Source organism: Ipomoea nil, unplaced genomic scaffold (assembly GCF_001879475.1).
Source record: "Ipomoea nil cultivar Tokyo-kokei standard unplaced genomic scaffold, Asagao_1.1 scaffold3245, whole genome shotgun sequence".
In the NCBI taxonomy this organism is placed as follows: Eukaryota; Viridiplantae; Streptophyta; class Magnoliopsida; order Solanales; family Convolvulaceae; genus Ipomoea; species Ipomoea nil.
In genome coordinates, this window is record NW_017619673.1 from 250,288 (window position 1) to 267,247 (window position 16,960).

At 39.9% G+C, this 16,960-nt stretch overlaps 1 protein-coding gene across 2 annotated transcripts; it reads right to left on the bottom strand.

The window, feature by feature from the left end:
- Positions 1-10,867: 10,867 nt before the first annotated feature.
- LOC109169032 lies at positions 10,868-16,555 on the bottom strand. 2 transcript variants are annotated; one of them, XM_019317932.1, is made up of 11 exons: positions 16,039-16,555; positions 15,086-15,161; positions 14,889-14,996; positions 14,439-14,555; positions 13,713-14,066; positions 13,048-13,370; positions 12,829-12,904; positions 12,654-12,713; positions 12,312-12,398; positions 11,423-11,563; positions 10,868-11,340 (listed from the first exon to the last, which is right to left on the bottom strand). In XM_019317932.1, the coding sequence occupies exons 1-11, from the start codon at positions 16,113-16,115 to the stop codon at positions 11,011-11,013; spliced, it is 1,749 nt and encodes a 582-aa protein (XP_019173477.1). In that variant the 5' UTR covers positions 16,116-16,555; the 3' UTR covers positions 10,868-11,010. The 2 variants fall into 2 exon arrangements, with proteins under 2 accessions (XP_019173477.1, XP_019173476.1); XM_019317931.1 differs by having other exon boundaries at positions 12,805-12,904.
- Between the last annotated feature and the right edge of the window lie 405 nt (positions 16,556-16,960).

The following is a 16,960-nucleotide window of genomic DNA, read 5'->3' on the forward strand; positions in this document are numbered from 1 at the left end:
GTATGGTTCTCAGCCCACCCGACTGCCCGTATAGCCCGATTGATCTCAACCAAATCGGGGTAACATGCACACATAACACATAGCAAGCACATGCAACCCACATTAACACATTGGGAAGGGGGAGAAAACGTATAACAAAACCTATGTGTGATCCTTCACATACTAAGAATAGTCCTAAGGGGTTCATACTTCTTTCACCTAGGTCAACGGGATACCAATTCAACTAGCATGCAATATATAAGACTCATACGACCTACGAACGGTACCCGAAAATTAAACTAGACATAGGCACGATAGACGGAGTCCGTTGGGACACCACGGGGGTCGGGGGAACATCAAACGGAGAAGCCGGGGTCCCGAAGGGTGGGAATTTCCAGCGGGTAGCCGGTGGGTGGGGGTTCACCCGCCGGCTGCCCGCCGGTATTTACTGTTCCGGGCAGCGAGTGCCCGGCGGGCAGCTACCCGCCCGCCGGCTGCCCGCTGCCGGAGCTCCTCTTTTTTGGCCGCGGGTAGGTGGCGGGTCCCCTACCCCCCACTGACTCTTTTCACCAAAAACGCCCCGGGAACCTTTGTGGAACCCGAAACCATGCTTAGACACTTTCAAACGCAATTGATAACACACGTAGACAATTAACGGATCGAAATCAAGAAACAAACGGCACACAACCTATCATGCTTTTCTAAATATAATAAACACCCAATCATGCGAAATCCTGCCCAAATATACCAAGAATAATACCATACAAATTCCACGATATAACCTAGGGTTCTAATTATTTTTAAATCAACAAGAACACAATTCATCTTTCAAAATCAAGATTCGGTAGGAATATCATATAACTATCAAGAACCTCATATAATCATTAAGAACATCAGGAACACCATGTAATTATCAAGAACGTCATGTAATCATCAAGAACACCATAATTATCAAGAACCTTTCATCATCAAGATCACCCATGGAAATCATCCCACCAATCATCAATAATAATATCACATATCATCAATACACAATAATATGGGGAAATCCTAAGAGGGGAATCATAACTAAGAAAATAGGTTTTGTTGAGACATGGGTTACCTCTTAGCCTTAGTTAATTCCTTGGCTATGAAGGGTCTTTCTTTAAGCTTTCTTGATTTCTTCTAAGGGAATTCTTGGAGCTCTTTGGGGTGGTGGGACATTTATTGTGGTGGGGGGGTTCTAGGTGCCTCTTAAGTCCCCTATTTATATATTTAGGAGTTCTAGTTAGGAACTAATATTATAGGCTTGCTAATTCTATTTCTTTTGGGACTAAGGATTGGGTTTAGGGATAAGGGCCCGTGGACTATGGTGGGCCTTTCCTAATTAATTATTGTGATTCAATTCTTTCTTTTGGGTAATTGATTAAATGATTTAATTGATTTTAGGGATCGTAACACGGGGTGTTACAGTCTGGCGCAGTCGAGTGGAAAGAGATTAGAGTCCCGTCTTGTAACCCCTCAGTCGCCTGCTCATCTCCATCTGAAAGGTAAGGTTCTACAAGGACAGGGGAGGTCAGATAAAGGAGAATAAAATGACAAAAAAGACGACGAGTCAGAAACACTTACGCGGTACGATTGGCGAAGCGAGGCCTCGAGGATGTACTCGTCCGGCATTGCGCCGGTCATCTCCACGTCCTTAGGCAGAAGAACGTGGTTAGCCCAGGAACGGACGGAAGAGCTGCCTTGCCAGATTTGGGCGTCCTCATCCAGCTCGATGCCCAACCGGATCCTCTTTGGAGCCGGCACATCCGATTGCTCGACTGGCCGCTTAGAGCTTGGGCTCTCAGACGGAGGAGGAGGCAGCACTCGGGAAGGCGGGACAACGGGTGACGGCGTCAGGTCCACCACGGTACGTGGTGGTGGAGGAGTCGACCTCGAGGACGGAGATGGGAGATATGAAGAGGCAGCGGCGACGCCAGAGGCGCGTTGAGACAGCCGGCGCCTCATCTTCTCAGCTCTGTCAGCCATCTCTGGAGTGGGATTCTCGGCTTCGTCGGAGCTGGTAGAGTCGGAGTCGTAAGGACCTGCAGAGGAAGAGATTAGTGTTAGCAATCGGGCAAAGAAAGAAAAAGAAGAGAAGGACATGGGAGAACTACCTAAGGTGGCCGCGCCGTCTGGCAGCAAGCCTCGTTTTGCCATGGCTCGGACCCAAGACCAGTACTTGACAGAGTACGGTCCCAAGCTCTTCAAGAACTCGCCACCCTGGATCGCATCTTGGGTGAAGACGACGCGCCGAGAGCAGGGCTTGAACAGAGCAGCCGGCCACAGGGTCGGAAAAGCGAAAGAAGAGAAAGAAGTACGAACGAAAAAATAATAGGGCTTCCAGTCCTTAATGGAGTCGGAAAGACCCTCGAAGAGTTGTCGCCTAGGACGGGCGGCGACTTGGACAAAGCCCGGCGAGTGCAAGCCGACCTTATTCACGGTGAACAAGTACCGGAAAAGGTCTAGATCCGGCTCACAAAGCCACCAATGGCAGAGGTTGATGAAGCAGGTGAGAAGACGGTGAGAGTTGGGTACCAACTGACCCGGAACGAGGTTATAATGACGGAAGAAAAGGGAGAGAAACGGACACGGAGGCACCCGGAAGCCAAAAGCAACCGAGTGCAGGTGAATACCCATGTAGCCCTCCGGCGGGTCATAGATATGCCGGCTTTCTGGGGCAAAGATGAGGGCAGAAGGCCCAAGAAGGTAGCGGGCCATTTCTAGGTCCGCCGCCGAGATTTGCGACGGGCGCCCTTCCGGCCGGACGATGGAGTCGAACTTGCCTCGCGGCCGTCAGGCACCGTCAGGAAGAGCCGCCACCGTCGTGAGGGGCGCCGGACTCAGAGGAGTCACTGCCCCCGAAGAAGAGGGGGTTGGTTGGGAAGAAGACGCCGGTGAGAGACCAGGCGGAATCTCCATACGGCGAGGACTGGAAGAAGAAGAAGAAAACGTAGAAGTCGATGCAGGTTCCCCGTCGAGCGACGAGAAGAAGAAGAAGAGTCAGAGGAGGAAGACATTACCAACCTGAGAAATGCTAGACGGAAGAAGAGGGCAAAGGCTTGCGCTGAGTTCTTTTTTTGCAAAGAAATTCGGAGAAAGTGAAAGAAGAAGGAAGAAGACGGGTATTTAAGGGGAGTAAGAATCCCAAAGGACGGCCACGTGTCACCCTCTCGTTGGGGAAGAGAAGGGTGACAAGAGGCGAAAGGACGCCGCATTTAATGCCTAGGAAAGTGGAACGACGGTTCAGGCCTAGGGATAGCCTGCAAATGGCGCGTCTACCCTAGGCTAGAACCGGGTTGCAGTGACCCGGCCTGCTAACCGGAGGCCCATCGTAGGCCTTGGCCTCTGGGCCCGTCGGATGCGGATTGGAAGCTTCCAGAAGGATCGAGCAAAACCCGGCCCATTTTTGGCACAGGTAACGTTTGGGAAAAGATCTGAGTCCCAGAGTCGGATAATCAAATTTGGCGACTCCAAAACGAGAAAGGTCCTGGTAGAAGAGAGCCAGGAGTCGACCAATGATTAAACAGAGATAAGGGAAAAACACTATGAGCAGGCAAAAGGACAAACATTTTTATTCGAAAAAACAGCCGAAGCCTAAGACTCGACCAAATACAGAGTACAAGGGGGCCTAAGACTCGGCCAAATACGGGGCACAAAGGAAAAGAGGGATCATGGCTTGGCTTCCTTCGTCGATGGATGAGCAGGGGGAGGACCCTCCAAGAAGTGCTGAGGGCGGAAAGGTGGAAGACTCGGCTCAGGCTCCGACACCTCGTCCAGATACACGGCCGGCTTCCCGTCATTAATCATCTGCAAGGGCCTCTCCAAGGCACTCGGAGACATGGCTACGCCAAAAAGAGGAGGAACCTCCCATACCTCCTCCTCCTCCGGGCCCGGATCGTCCACCACTAGTTCCACCTTGTCATCAGCCGGCTCCACAGGGGCCAGATCCAGCATATCTGGGGACACCACGATAGGATCAGAGCTTGAGTTGCCCACCAGATGTCCACCGTTGGCCAGCCTTTTCTGCCTTAGCTCTTCTAGGCGAGCATGCTCCTTGTTGCGAATGGAGAAGCGGCGATCGCCGACTCTGTAGCTCATGATCAAAGGTCTATGAACAGAAGTGGTATGAATCACCAGCATAAGAGGCCTTTATATAGCCTCAGAAGGGCGAATATCTAGGCGGAAATCACGGAGCTGATAGTAAACTGCCATAATCAGGCCCGAATAGACGGGAGGCCAGAATCTTTGTCAGGGGGGGAGTTCCGTCAAATCCGCTCGAAAGGAGTGAGATTCGCACGTTGAACTGAAAAAGGCAGATTCACCCAGGATACGGGGAATATTTGCAGGCGTCAGACTGAAAAGGGCCTGACAATGTGGCCAACTCCAGGGCGAGTCGGCCGGAGAACCAGGATGAATATCCGAAAAATTAAGAAATAAAGCCCTCCAAGAGGGAAACGTAATTTTATTATAAGAGAGGAGAAATACACAAGATAAGGATCTTATTACATCACGAATAAATAAAAAATGCTCCTATGCATCCCCACTCGGCAATACGGAAACCAATCTCGACCGAGGCCATCACTCGCCGGGTGAAGAGGAGTCGCTCCCAAAGAACGCCTCCCCGGGCAGCCTAGTGGGAGACGGACAGAAGGTATCCCAGAAGGCTGGCATGATGGGCGGCACCACCGACTCCTCGTCATCCGGATACCTCTCCAAGTATCGAGCGAAGTCGGCGTCATTCATCAGGCCCGTAGCCGGCTCATCCAGGTCATCAAGCGGAATGGAAAAGGTCATATGAAAGGTCAACTGTTCGGGGACGGCCACCTCCACAAAAGATCCATCCTGAGCAGTCACCCTGGCAGTACCCGGAGGCGGCGGATTGAGTGAAGTCGGAGCATTCTCCGTACGAATCGGGGTCGGCAGCGGTTGAATGGAGGAAGTAGCACCTGAGGGGGACCTCTGAGAAGACGGTCGAGGAGCCTTCTTCTTATTCTCCCTCTCAGGTCGAGTCCGCTTGGAAGGTAGAGGGTGTCGAGGAGACCCAAAGTCGATCCGCTTTCCCTTCAAAGGCGAGCGACCCATGGTTGATCAAGTGAGAAGAGACGTAGAAGACAAAGAGGCTATTTAAAGGATCCATGCGGAGCGGGGAGAATCCAAACGGCTCCGCTGAATCCGGGAAGATAGCAGAGGATCCAGATGTTATGAGGTCTCTTTAAAGACGGGATCCGATGAAGGAGAGGATGGACAGTTACTACTTTCCCAAACCCGGATTAGCGGCCCGGGTATGGGAAAGTGAGGGACTAGTTGATGGGGTGAGGACCCCGGCCCAAGAAGAAGGGCCCAAGAGAAAAGGGCCCAAGAGAGAAGGAGCCTAAGATAGGAGATAAGGGTTAGTAAAAGAAGAAGCCCGATGGTGGCCTGGGCCGAGTCCAGGAATCGGCCCAGGAGCCAGTAAGAAGCATTCAAGTCGGGCTAAGAGCCGTTGAGGGAGCACTCAATGCGGCATTCAAGAGGACTCGATCAAACGGGCCGTTAGCCTTGAAGGCAATGTTTAATGTACTTCAATTCGGCTGGAGAGGAGCTTACTATATAAAGGCCCCTCCACACTTGTAAGAGGGGGAGTCCATGCCCAGAGAATAAGACATACACCCTTCCTAGCTATTCGACTACTCTTTTGCGATCACTTTTGTGAAAGGTGAATCCACCAACCAAAGGTTGTGTTGGACCTCCTTGGGCCCGAAAACCCAAAAACCAACAGACGGATTCAAATAATCCAAGAAATTGAAGTGGAAACCTACCTCATAATATCTCTGGACTACATCACAGTTGTCTAGTTTAAAGGTAAATCATATTTCTTTGTTGTGATGATTTAAAATGTATAAATTTTAATTACCTTATCTAATCTTATTCCTTACCTAAACTAGGAATTTCTCCATCCACAAGAACTAATTCAACAATAATGATTGAATGAAAAGTACCTCGAGTAGAACACCTAAATGACTTGTATGATTTTATGTTGATAATAATATGAAAATAACAATTAGATCATTTTTTTACGTAGCTACATTTAAAAATCATTATTAAAAATGTGAAAGTAGGGAAATAGAACATCATGGCAAATTTGACGCATTTAAAAGATGTTGAGACTAACAATGCCCTAGCAAATCCAGAAAATAAAGAAATTTTAAAAATAGCCGCCGCAACAACATTCATTGATCCTGTATGTAAAATACTTAGTGTACATTCTTTAAATATATTAGAACTAATGGCATGTTTGGTTCATGGAATAGGTCAAGAATAAAATAACATTCCTTGAAATAGACCTATGCCATATTACCTTCGCAAGGGAAATATCCATTCCTAGGGGGGCCTTGGTATTAGCTATTCTCATGCCTTTGGGAATAGCTTTTATATCACAAATACCAAAATACCCTTTGCACATTATATAATATTTATATTTATTTAATAAATATAATGTATTATATAAATGTATATATTTAATTAATTATAATTTTTATCTATCAATCAATCTATATATATATATATATATATATATATATATATATATATATATATATATATATATATATATATATATATAATTAACTGTATAAGACTCTCTAATTATGGAGGCTTGGCTCCTAAATTAAGTAGCCTGTCCATCTGCATGCCTAGCGAATGGGCATTGCAAGCTTGCCTAGCGGATGAGCATTGCAATTGAAATTATGGAGTCTTCAGGCTCCTTTTATAGGAGCCTCAAGGCTCCATTCCTTACTTCTCCAACCGATGTAGGATAAGTGGAAAAATAAATATAAATATAAATATGTATTTGTATAATAATAATAATAATAATAATAATAATAATAATAATAATAATAATAATAATAATAATAATAATAATAATTATTATTATTATTATTATTATTATTATTATTATTATTATTATTATTATTATTATTATTATTATTATTATTATTATTATTATTATTATTATTGTTGTTGTTGTTATTCTCTCTCTCACATACACATGCATATACATGTATATAAATATAAATATAAATAAATAAATATATAAATAAATATATATATATATATATATATATATATATATATATATATATATATATATATATATATATATATATATATATATATAACATATATTCATTATTATTATTATTATTATTATTATTATTATTATTATTATTATTATTATTATTATTATTATTATTATTTTGTATAAGGGTATTTATGTCTTTAAAACTTATCCCATTTCTATTCCTTTAACCAACCAAACACTGAAATACAATTAATAAAGTTTATTCCTTCAGCCAACCAAACAACAGAATACAATTCCTATTATATTCCTTACCTATTCCATTCCTTGTGGAATAGCATTCTTATTCCCTCCAAATTCATTCCGTGAACCAAACGTGCTGTAATATAAATCTACAGTTCATTTGTTTTTCTAGACACAACCTGTTTGGATTAAAGGCAAAATCAATATCAACCTTAGTAACAAAAACACTCAGTATTCAAACTACCAGCAGGGTCATTGTTGTTACTAGCAAGTAAACAAGTTATAGAATAAGAACAAGAGGTACTACTCATGAACTGTTTACAAATATAATAAATATTAATATTTTGTGCAATACTTTCACATGAGAATGTACGACACACATGAAACATGTTGGGTAAAAAACTATCACTGTCAAATATCAACAGTCCAGGAGGTGCCATCCAAATACAGATCGAAAGAAGGAATAGGACACCAAATGATCGAGAGACATATCAAAACTAGAGCCTAGCCAGCTTGTTACCAGAACTAGTAGACAACTAGTCACATAAAACAAAGAAAAAGATATCCTAAATTGTTGCGTTCAAAGTCAAGATGGCCAAGTTGGTCTAAGGCACTAGGTTCTTGACATCTTAAAAAAAAAAAAAAAAAAAAAAAAAAAAACTAGATCTGCCGGAGACGATCCAACAAAAAATCAACTCCGGCAATTTTAGTTTTTTTTTTCAATTAATTATTTTATTTAAAATTTATTTTTAAAATTGGTAACCGCTACGTCAGCACAATTTTAGGTCAACATGTCATTTTAGACCTAATTGCATAATTTTGTGTTGCTCAGGGACCCAATTGCATTGTTTTTGAGTTCGATGGCCTAATTGCACTTTGGTGTGCAGTTCAGTGGTCTTGACCCTTATTCCAAAAATAAATAAAGAGAAGACATCTTAATAGTGGATCAATGAATCGATCTAGATCAGCCTAAAGAATGTTTTGTGAAAATCATTTTCCAAGAACAAAGACCACATTAAACAAATTAAAAATGGAGGAAATCTTAGAATACATCATATGATGTAGTAATGGATATGCCAACTTTGAGAAGCAAATAACAATTATAAGGTTAGATTCAAGAGGGTAATAATTAGTGCACTCTAATCATATATGTTTATTTAACTAAAAGAAAAGAAAAAAAAAAAAAAAAAAAAACTTAAAGAATCGAAATTGAGATTTCATTAGTTTTTTTTAGTCAATTAATGCACACCACATTTAAGGACAAACAGAGTGACTTTAGTAGTTTACATTTTATTTTTTTAAAATAATAAGTAGTAGTAGTAGTAGTATTTTGATCACTCAATTATTTCATAAAAGGACATTTTTGCCCTTCTTTATAACGGTGGATGGATGACAATTGTAACAGAAGACCAAATTGGGTATGATTTTACAAGTTAGAGGACTAAATTGCGCATTACCAAACAGTAGAGGGACCAAAATGGGTATTAACTCTTTTCAATATTTTGTTCCTAAGTTGACTAGTGACTAGCATAAAATAAAATATTTATTTAAAAACTCTTATATTGAACGATTTAATACAAAAGTTTATTTATATATTTAAGTCTTCAAAACTCAATTTGGGAGAAATATTCTTTTATTAAAAAAGTCAGTTCAAAAATCAATCTGAGAGGAACCTATGAATTGAACCTTATAGTCAAGTTTTCTCCTAAAACTTGATTTCAAAATGAACCCACCAATCCACCATACTTCTATACTTATTTTATAGTACTAGTTTTTTACGCGCATTGCGGGATTGGGTTAATGCCCAATGTTTTTTTTTTTTTTTTTGTTTAAATAAGTACTTTAAAGTATATCAAGACAAGATTATATTGGAATTGTTCATCCATAGACAATTAAGTCAATCATATTAACTACTTGGGGGATTTATTGACAAAAAAAGTATTCAAATCACACAACAAATTGAAGTGGAAACTATCTCGCAATGTCCTTGTTTGGTAATCAGCAGTTAGCTCTTCAATATTAGTATATATTTAATATTTTATGCCCTAATTTTTATTTGCTCTCTCTTATGTCCCGTATTTGGTTTCAACTATACATATACAATTATTTTATTGACAATTATAATCAATCTTGACTATATTATCTTGAATTTGTAAACTTAGAATTACCTATTTAAATACGCAAATTTAACATTCAATTATCTATATATGCATGAACAATTCCAATATAATCTTGCATTGATATACTTGATATACAAATTAAAAAACATATTATTTAAAGAAAACGTTGATATATTTCTAATACACACAAAATTTATTTTACCTAACCTGAAACTTAAAAAAAAAAAAAATATTTACCTGCTCAACTTTCACCAAATGCACCAAAAAAGTGTGAGGATGCTCAATAAATGCACCAAAAACAATCAAAACGACGAAACCCATTCATTGGGTCTCGTCGTTTCACGCCCTGACAAGCGCATGTGGCATGTCAGGGATGTGACAACCCATGTGGGCTGTCCGAAAAGTGACAAGGCCGAGCTCGTGCGCGCCGGCACCTGGGGGCACGAATGTCGTCCGGAAATTGGCTGGCCTTGCGGGCTATTTTATACACGAAAGTTCTTCTTTTTAGTCTCAAAACCTCTCTGCTTCTACTCCTTCTTTAGCCTCCTGTGTTCATAGCTTTGTCTTGCTCGCCGGATTCCTTGTTTGGATGCTCAAACATTGAATCACTAACAAGTTTTATCCTGGGAAGCCTAGGCCACAACGCCCCTAGCATCTTTGAGAGGTGGCAAATAAGGTTTTAAGGAAAGAGTGCTCACTTGACTCTTACAAAAACCCAACACCAAACACTAGCCAAATTTCTTCATCTTTTCTTCCCTTTCTTTCCAAAAAATAATAGTTAATTTTATTTGATTATTATTTATTTTCCTACCAACGGTTCCTACATGTATTTCTTTGGTTTGCTTGGTTATGGGGTCTAGCCGTCTAGGAGGTGAAATAACATGTACAATTGCTTTATTTTAGTCCGTCAATACTCTGCAACTTGAGGGCTTGCAGGTCTAGTTTTGTGAATATTACAGGATTGCAACATATGAAAATGAAGTAACAAATGTTTGTTTTGCATTTTCTTTTATTTTAGTACATCAACATTTTCTTTTTCATATGTTTTGTTCATCCAGTATTCCTAAACTCGAATTCAACCATAAAAACACCTAATTACCGATTTGGTCCTTCGACTATGAGAATTTCACCAATCTGGTTTACGACTTTCAAAATTTTTCAATTTAGTCCCTGACTATGCCTTTTTTATTCGAAATGGTCCTAACCGTTAGACATCTGTTAACTCGGGACCAAATTGATAATTTTGCTATAGTCAAGGGACCATTTCGGTCATCACATGCATCATTTTCTCTGAAAATTAATTACTGAAATGATCAGAATACTAATTTGATCCCAAGTTAACGGATATCTAACGGTTGAGACCATTACAGGTAAAAATAAGTATAACCGGGAACTAAATTGAGGAATTTTGGAAGTCGAGGACCAGATTGGTGAAATCCCAAAATTTTACATGAATCAGCAATGTTCAATGAGAAAGAAGTCAATTTACAAGGACAAGATGGGTGTTGCATCAGAAGAATGAACATCAAGTTCTTGTGGAATATCTTTATCAGATTAGATATGCCACTCTACATTCTTTCATTAAAACTACGTCCACCATGGTTTCTCTGCTAAATCTTTTGAGATCACATACTGGAATCTGGAACTGTAAGCGGACCATTCGACAATCTGAGAAGCCTTCTTGCTGCTTCTGCTCTCCACGCATTTCTGTATCGAGTCGTGAAGCTTCTTGTCCACGTTCTCCACGACCCATTTCAAAAGATCATCGGAGGGAATGCAAGCTTCCTTTGCATATCTCTCAACCACCTTTGGTAACACCACTTTCCTCAACTTCTTTATAACTATGTTTGCCTGGAGAAACTCCCTTTTCGCGCTTTCTAGCTCCTCTTCAACTTTTGATGCCGTGTATACTTTTAGCTGCAATGTACATTGAACATAGATATTCATGTTCTAAATGTGATTCAATTCTCTAAACAAAAACAATCATTGTTGTATTTACCATAGGATCAGAAAAAGCTCCTGTGCAAAGCGCAAAGCAAACGACGGGTTGGGGTTTTTTGAGGCCAAGTTTCGAGCTGATGCGTTCTCTTTCTTCTCCCGATTTTTTCCTAATAGCAGTTGAAAGGATAGCCTCCAGCCACTGTTAGACCATAGATGGAAGAATGAGCAAACTTATCCACTCACTCTATCACAACTCAAGAGAGTCAAATGGTGTATTAATTGTTAATGAGCACAGCCAAAATAAGAGAGTAATTGGTATCGTAATTGTAACATCACTTGAACTTTCTTGCATGATAATCAGAATAAATTTCGGTTGAATTCTTCTTTAATCTGTTTATAAGTTCTTATTCTTTAGCAAAGATAGTCGCTATTTGTTGGCACATACAACACATAATCTTTCTTGAAAACTCCCTATTAGGCCTTTTTTAGGGAATAAAGAAATCAGATATTCTTCTTCTCCTTTTCATATTTTGTTTTTTGAGTTAATACCATCTAGGGTCCTCCAAGTATAGTGATTTTGCCACGTTTAGTCCTAAACTTTCAAATTACCACTCATGGTCCTTCCACTTTCAAATTATTACCATCCGTAATTCAAGTTAACCACCCATGGTCCTTCAACTTTCAAAATTTAACCAGCCGCGGTCCTCTTGGAAGGACCATGGGTGGTTAAAATTTGATAGTTGAAGGACCATGGGTGGTTAAATTGGACCACGGATGATAACAATTTGAAAGTCGAAAGACCATGGGTGGTAATTTGAAAGTTTAAGACTAAACATGGCAAAACCACTATACTCAGAGGACTCTAGATGGTATTAACTCTTTGTTTTTTCTTTAGATTTGTTTACATTTGGTATCAGAGCTCAATTGTAGATAGTGTAAGGAAATACCCGTCCTATCCGTGGAGTCCGCAGGCAAAAGATTGACTGTTCAATGGCATTTGCACTTACTACATGGCCAGCAACATTGTAAGCAGCCTGCACTATACAGAGAAATGAATTGTTATTTTCAATACAAAATTTTTTGAGATTTTAGACCATTTTATGGATGGTAAAAATGCCCTTTCCTCTTCGCCTAGGGCTGAAACACAACTACTATGTTTTCATTTGACTAATTTCAACTGAAAGATTAAATCCCCACCATCGCCACTAAAGAGGAATGAGATGAACAGGTAGACATCTCAAATAGAAAATGGAGTGGAAAATTTGGACAAAGATAACAACTTTAACTACCTTGTGAAACAAGGCCAACCTTCTAAGAGAGTTTTGTGGTATGCCATATGCTAGATATGCCTTCAAAAGAAAAAAACAAGAATGAGACATAAACAAGACGTGAAATAGCAACACGAGAAGAGAACTCTTGTAGTGGGACTGTAATATTTACATGCATAACTAAGGAATTATATACGTTGATCCAGAATGCTATCTGGGCATTGGTTTCCATCTGAGAGATGTTCACCCTTTCCAGTTGCTCCACCAGGAGTCTGAATCCTCAAAAAGTTAAGGTGAAGCGTTAGACGATGAAACATCCTTGATGAAACATTCTAGTTTGGAAAGCATAAAAAGAAAGCATTTTTATGTCCTTTTTCTGCTTTTACAGCCCTTTATCGCAACTGCAAAACCATACCTGTAGTTGTTGATTGCATAAGATGCACGGGAGAAGTTATTTTTATCAGTTGATATCCAAGATACTTCAATTGTCGATTTGCAGAACCAATCTTTCTCCTCTTTAATATCATGCCGAGGAATTATGACATTAGCGGAAGACATTGATGACAATGTTGATTGTTTTTGTCCTGGATTGACAGAGATTGTCTTCCGGAGCCAGCAGTACACCGCGGACATGCACCTCACCATTTCTGCTGACAACTTACTTGGACACTGGTGGAGATGATCTTTCAGTGTTCGTATGGAAGGAGCTTTATCTACTGGTGGTGCCCATCTTTGATCCTGTCATAATCATATCCGTTCACATAAGCAACTTCATTAGTCAAGAATTGATATAATACAAGAGATTTGTACTTTGAACAGACTGTTGAATTTGGAAGATGGAATGGCCTGGCGGATGGAGAATAACACCACCCGCCAGTTAGGCAGAAGCAAGGACTAGGAAATGTATATAAGACTGAAATTATATTAGTATTCTCTGTTTCTAAAACAGAAACACAGTACATATATATACACAAATACGTAACTGTAAATACCTATTCATAAACTGACACCTATTCATAAACAGACACAACCCTATAGATAAAACTAACTCTTTATTTTCAACACAGACAATAAGCTTACCTTAGCATTTTCTGAAGAACTTTTCTGAATGTGTTGCTCAGTTTTACCACTAAGGAATGAAGCATGTTTTGTTTTCGATTGTGAATTTCTTTTCACTGAGTCATTCATAGCAGCAAGAGCTTGTAAAGTCCATAAAGGAAACTTTTTTGACGAACAAAAGGCACTGGAAATTATACTAGGGTGCTTCCTCGATTCACTTTTTGAATGCGCTGGAGAAGTCACAACTGAGCTTTGTTCAGAAGATGGACGGCTAGTGCATTGCTCAAAAATGCTCCTATATAGAGAAAGAACATGCTGCTCACGGTTTGTGACCTCTTCTTCAAGTAACTCGATTTCAGCTATCAGCTCCTTAGTCTGTAACAACGTAACAAAACTTTTGTATATTCTTCACTGTACTCTTGATATATATATAGGCTACTGCTCCTGTACATCCACCCTGTTATATGAGTCCGTGTGGACAGATCTGAGCCATTGAATACTTAAGATCAATGACAACTGTGTAATTTCACAACTGTGCAACTGTGCACTTCACTTGCACAGTTGGCGAAATCTAAACCATTGATCTCAAGCATTCAATGGCCCAGATCTGTCTACACGGACTCATATAATACAATGGACTCATTTGATCATAGTGTGTATATATATATATATATTAAATGTGAGAGGTAAGAATAGTTTCAACATTAGTCATATTACATAGTTGATATTGCATTTACAGCAAGTTACCTGGGCTGAAAAATGTCGATGGCCAGGGGACAGAGTGCTAGAAGTTCGTCCCATCGCCCTCTCAAGCAACATCCTCATTGATCTCTCCTGCTGCAAGCGCAATTGCAACTGTTCGATCTGACAAAGTTGCTAACTATGTTAAGAAGTTGAAAGTCGAGTTGATGTTCAGTTTTATCACATTTCATCATTTGTTTTTTTAATTTGGAGGTTGGCACCTTTATGCAGTAATTCACACTAATCAATGAGAAAACACTGCAAGTACTAACATAGAAATAAATGCTATGAACCCTAATTAAGCATGAATGACATTTGGTCAAAAGCCAATCAATCAATGCCCAAAGTGCAGAATTTAAAGAAAGTTGACTTTAGAGGATAAAACCGCATTTTCTGGTGTTTTAAACCAACTAACATAGTAAATGAAAGATAAAACTAAAGGGCTAATGGATTCACATCTCTTTCCAGGGAAGCTCGGTTGTTGGGAACAGCATCCATGTTGGTATTATCGGAGTATTCATGAAGTGGACTCGCTCTGCAGCTCCGTGTTGAAGGTGGCAATCCCTGAAGGAACATGCATATAGTTTATTAGATTTGCTCCAAAAAACTCTTCATTAAGTATGAATCAAAGATACAAAAATGTCAAAACTTGCATGTGATCCATTGAAGTCCTTCTGTGTGTGATCTGGACCACCACCTTTCGGGAGATTCAAGTTTCTTTCCGAAGCACTGAAATGGCAAAGATAAAACCATAACATCCTCATAAGGTCTATAAGCCCACAATATTGTCTTTCTTGTTTATTTTTACAGTATAATGAAACCAGAAATGCGAGACAATCAATTAAGGAACAACAAATGTAATCAATGGAGAAATTTTTCCAGTGAGAATCTATCTGCACAGGCAAACTCTTCTGCAAATCAATCTGTTTACGAATTTTGAAATCAATAGAAGACTCTCCACTTCTCCAGTATCCGGCCTCTAAAGGCTTATTGACAGAACATATTCTGAGAATCATTTGCTTCCATCACATAATGTTTTTCACATCCATTATTGCACACTTACATTGACCAAATGCTCTCCAATTTGAACACTAACACAATTGCACACTTACATTGACCAAATGCTCTCCAATTTGAACACTAACACACTCCAAATTGTTAGTATATCATAATTTCAGCAATGGCCACTGCTGGAAATTATGAAATTTCCGACCACTGAAAGTGATCTTAAATCAAGTGGAAAGCAAAAAGTGGTCGGAAATAGCAACAAAGGTTTTTAAAGTGGTCGGAACAAGGCTTTCGACTTGATTTAAGATCACTTTAAGGTGGTCGGAACAAAAAAATATGAAACAAAGAGAAAGAGAGCATCAAGATAACTCCTAATATCAATCTTTAAAACCACAAATTTACATCAGATTTCCACAAATATATAATTTCTAGCAAAATGAAATATCGAACAAACCAAGAAACACTTTGTCCAACACAAAGAAAATCTTCTTCCCAACTACACTGATATTCTCCAATACGCAGAATCTTATTCTCTAATTCGAACCAGAAAAACAAAATGAAAATGAAGCTAAACAGAAAAGGATAGCAGAAGCTTGACCTCCTTGAACGCCTATGGCGGACATAACCATTAGAAGAAGCTCTGCCCGAACCTTCATCCACAACTAAACCACTCATTTTGCTTCTCTTTCAGCCTTTACATACACATAATGTTCAAGCATCCCATCCAAACCCACACAACCAAGATACATGCATTGTAGCTAACATTTTATATATACCGCAAACACATAGTGCAGTAAGAAACATAAGAATCGGCTATTTTTGAAAAAAACAGACAGATTGTTTAATGACTGCAACAGTAAGAATGAATGGGGGGGTGGGGGGTGGGGGTGGGATAAAAAAAGAAAAAAGAAGTGATTTTTAATGAGTTTTCAGCATTAAAGTAAACTATGGTTCGAAAAGAGGCATGAGATTTCAAGAAACTGAATGCAGAGAGACTGTGGGGAAGAAGAAAGATGAAAGTTTGAAATAAGATTTAACGAGCGCAAGCTTCAGACGTACGCAGAACAACACAAAACCCAAAGTGGAGCGAAAGAGATCGAGATGGTGGACCAGGATGGCTGCAATAGAATTGAATGGCTTCACTTTAGCGTAGTTGAGAGCATTGAATGAAAATATTTAATTTTGCTTCACCTGCCACAGCTACAGCCCCACATTTACGCAGTAGATTTATTTGTGCTCAAACCCAATGCTGGATTCAACACGGAGGATGAATTCTTGTGCTTTTTCATTCCTCTAGATTTTCCTAAAGTCTGAAGTGGAAGCCGTGGTCTGTAACTGTAATGGAGCCAAGGGTCGATTCCAACTGCTGAACGGGGAGCGCGGTAAATAGTACGGCGTGCGTGGTTGAAAAATGCATTTATTATGAGCTATTTCTCTTCGAAAGTTATAGCCAATTTTCTCTAGAATTAACACATTCAATAGACCTTCAAGTACTGAAATATTACCAATTGTAGTCCCGC

What these genes read in the sequence shown, in the direction of transcription:
- LOC109169032 (XM_019317931.1), bottom strand. Translation starts at nt 16,115, where the DNA reads ATGAGTGGTTTAGTTGTGGATGAAGGTTCGGGCAGAGCTTCTTCTAAT. An exon ending in TATGCAATCAACAACTACAG is followed by an intron (nt 12,905 to 13,047) that starts GTATGGTTTTGC and finishes TTGAGGATTCAG; the next exon opens with ACTCCTGGTGGAGCAACTGG. An exon ending in ATAATTCCTTAGTTATGCAT is followed by an intron (nt 12,714 to 12,804) that starts GTAAATATTACA and finishes TTTCTTTTGAAG; the next exon opens with GCATATCTAGCATATGGCAT.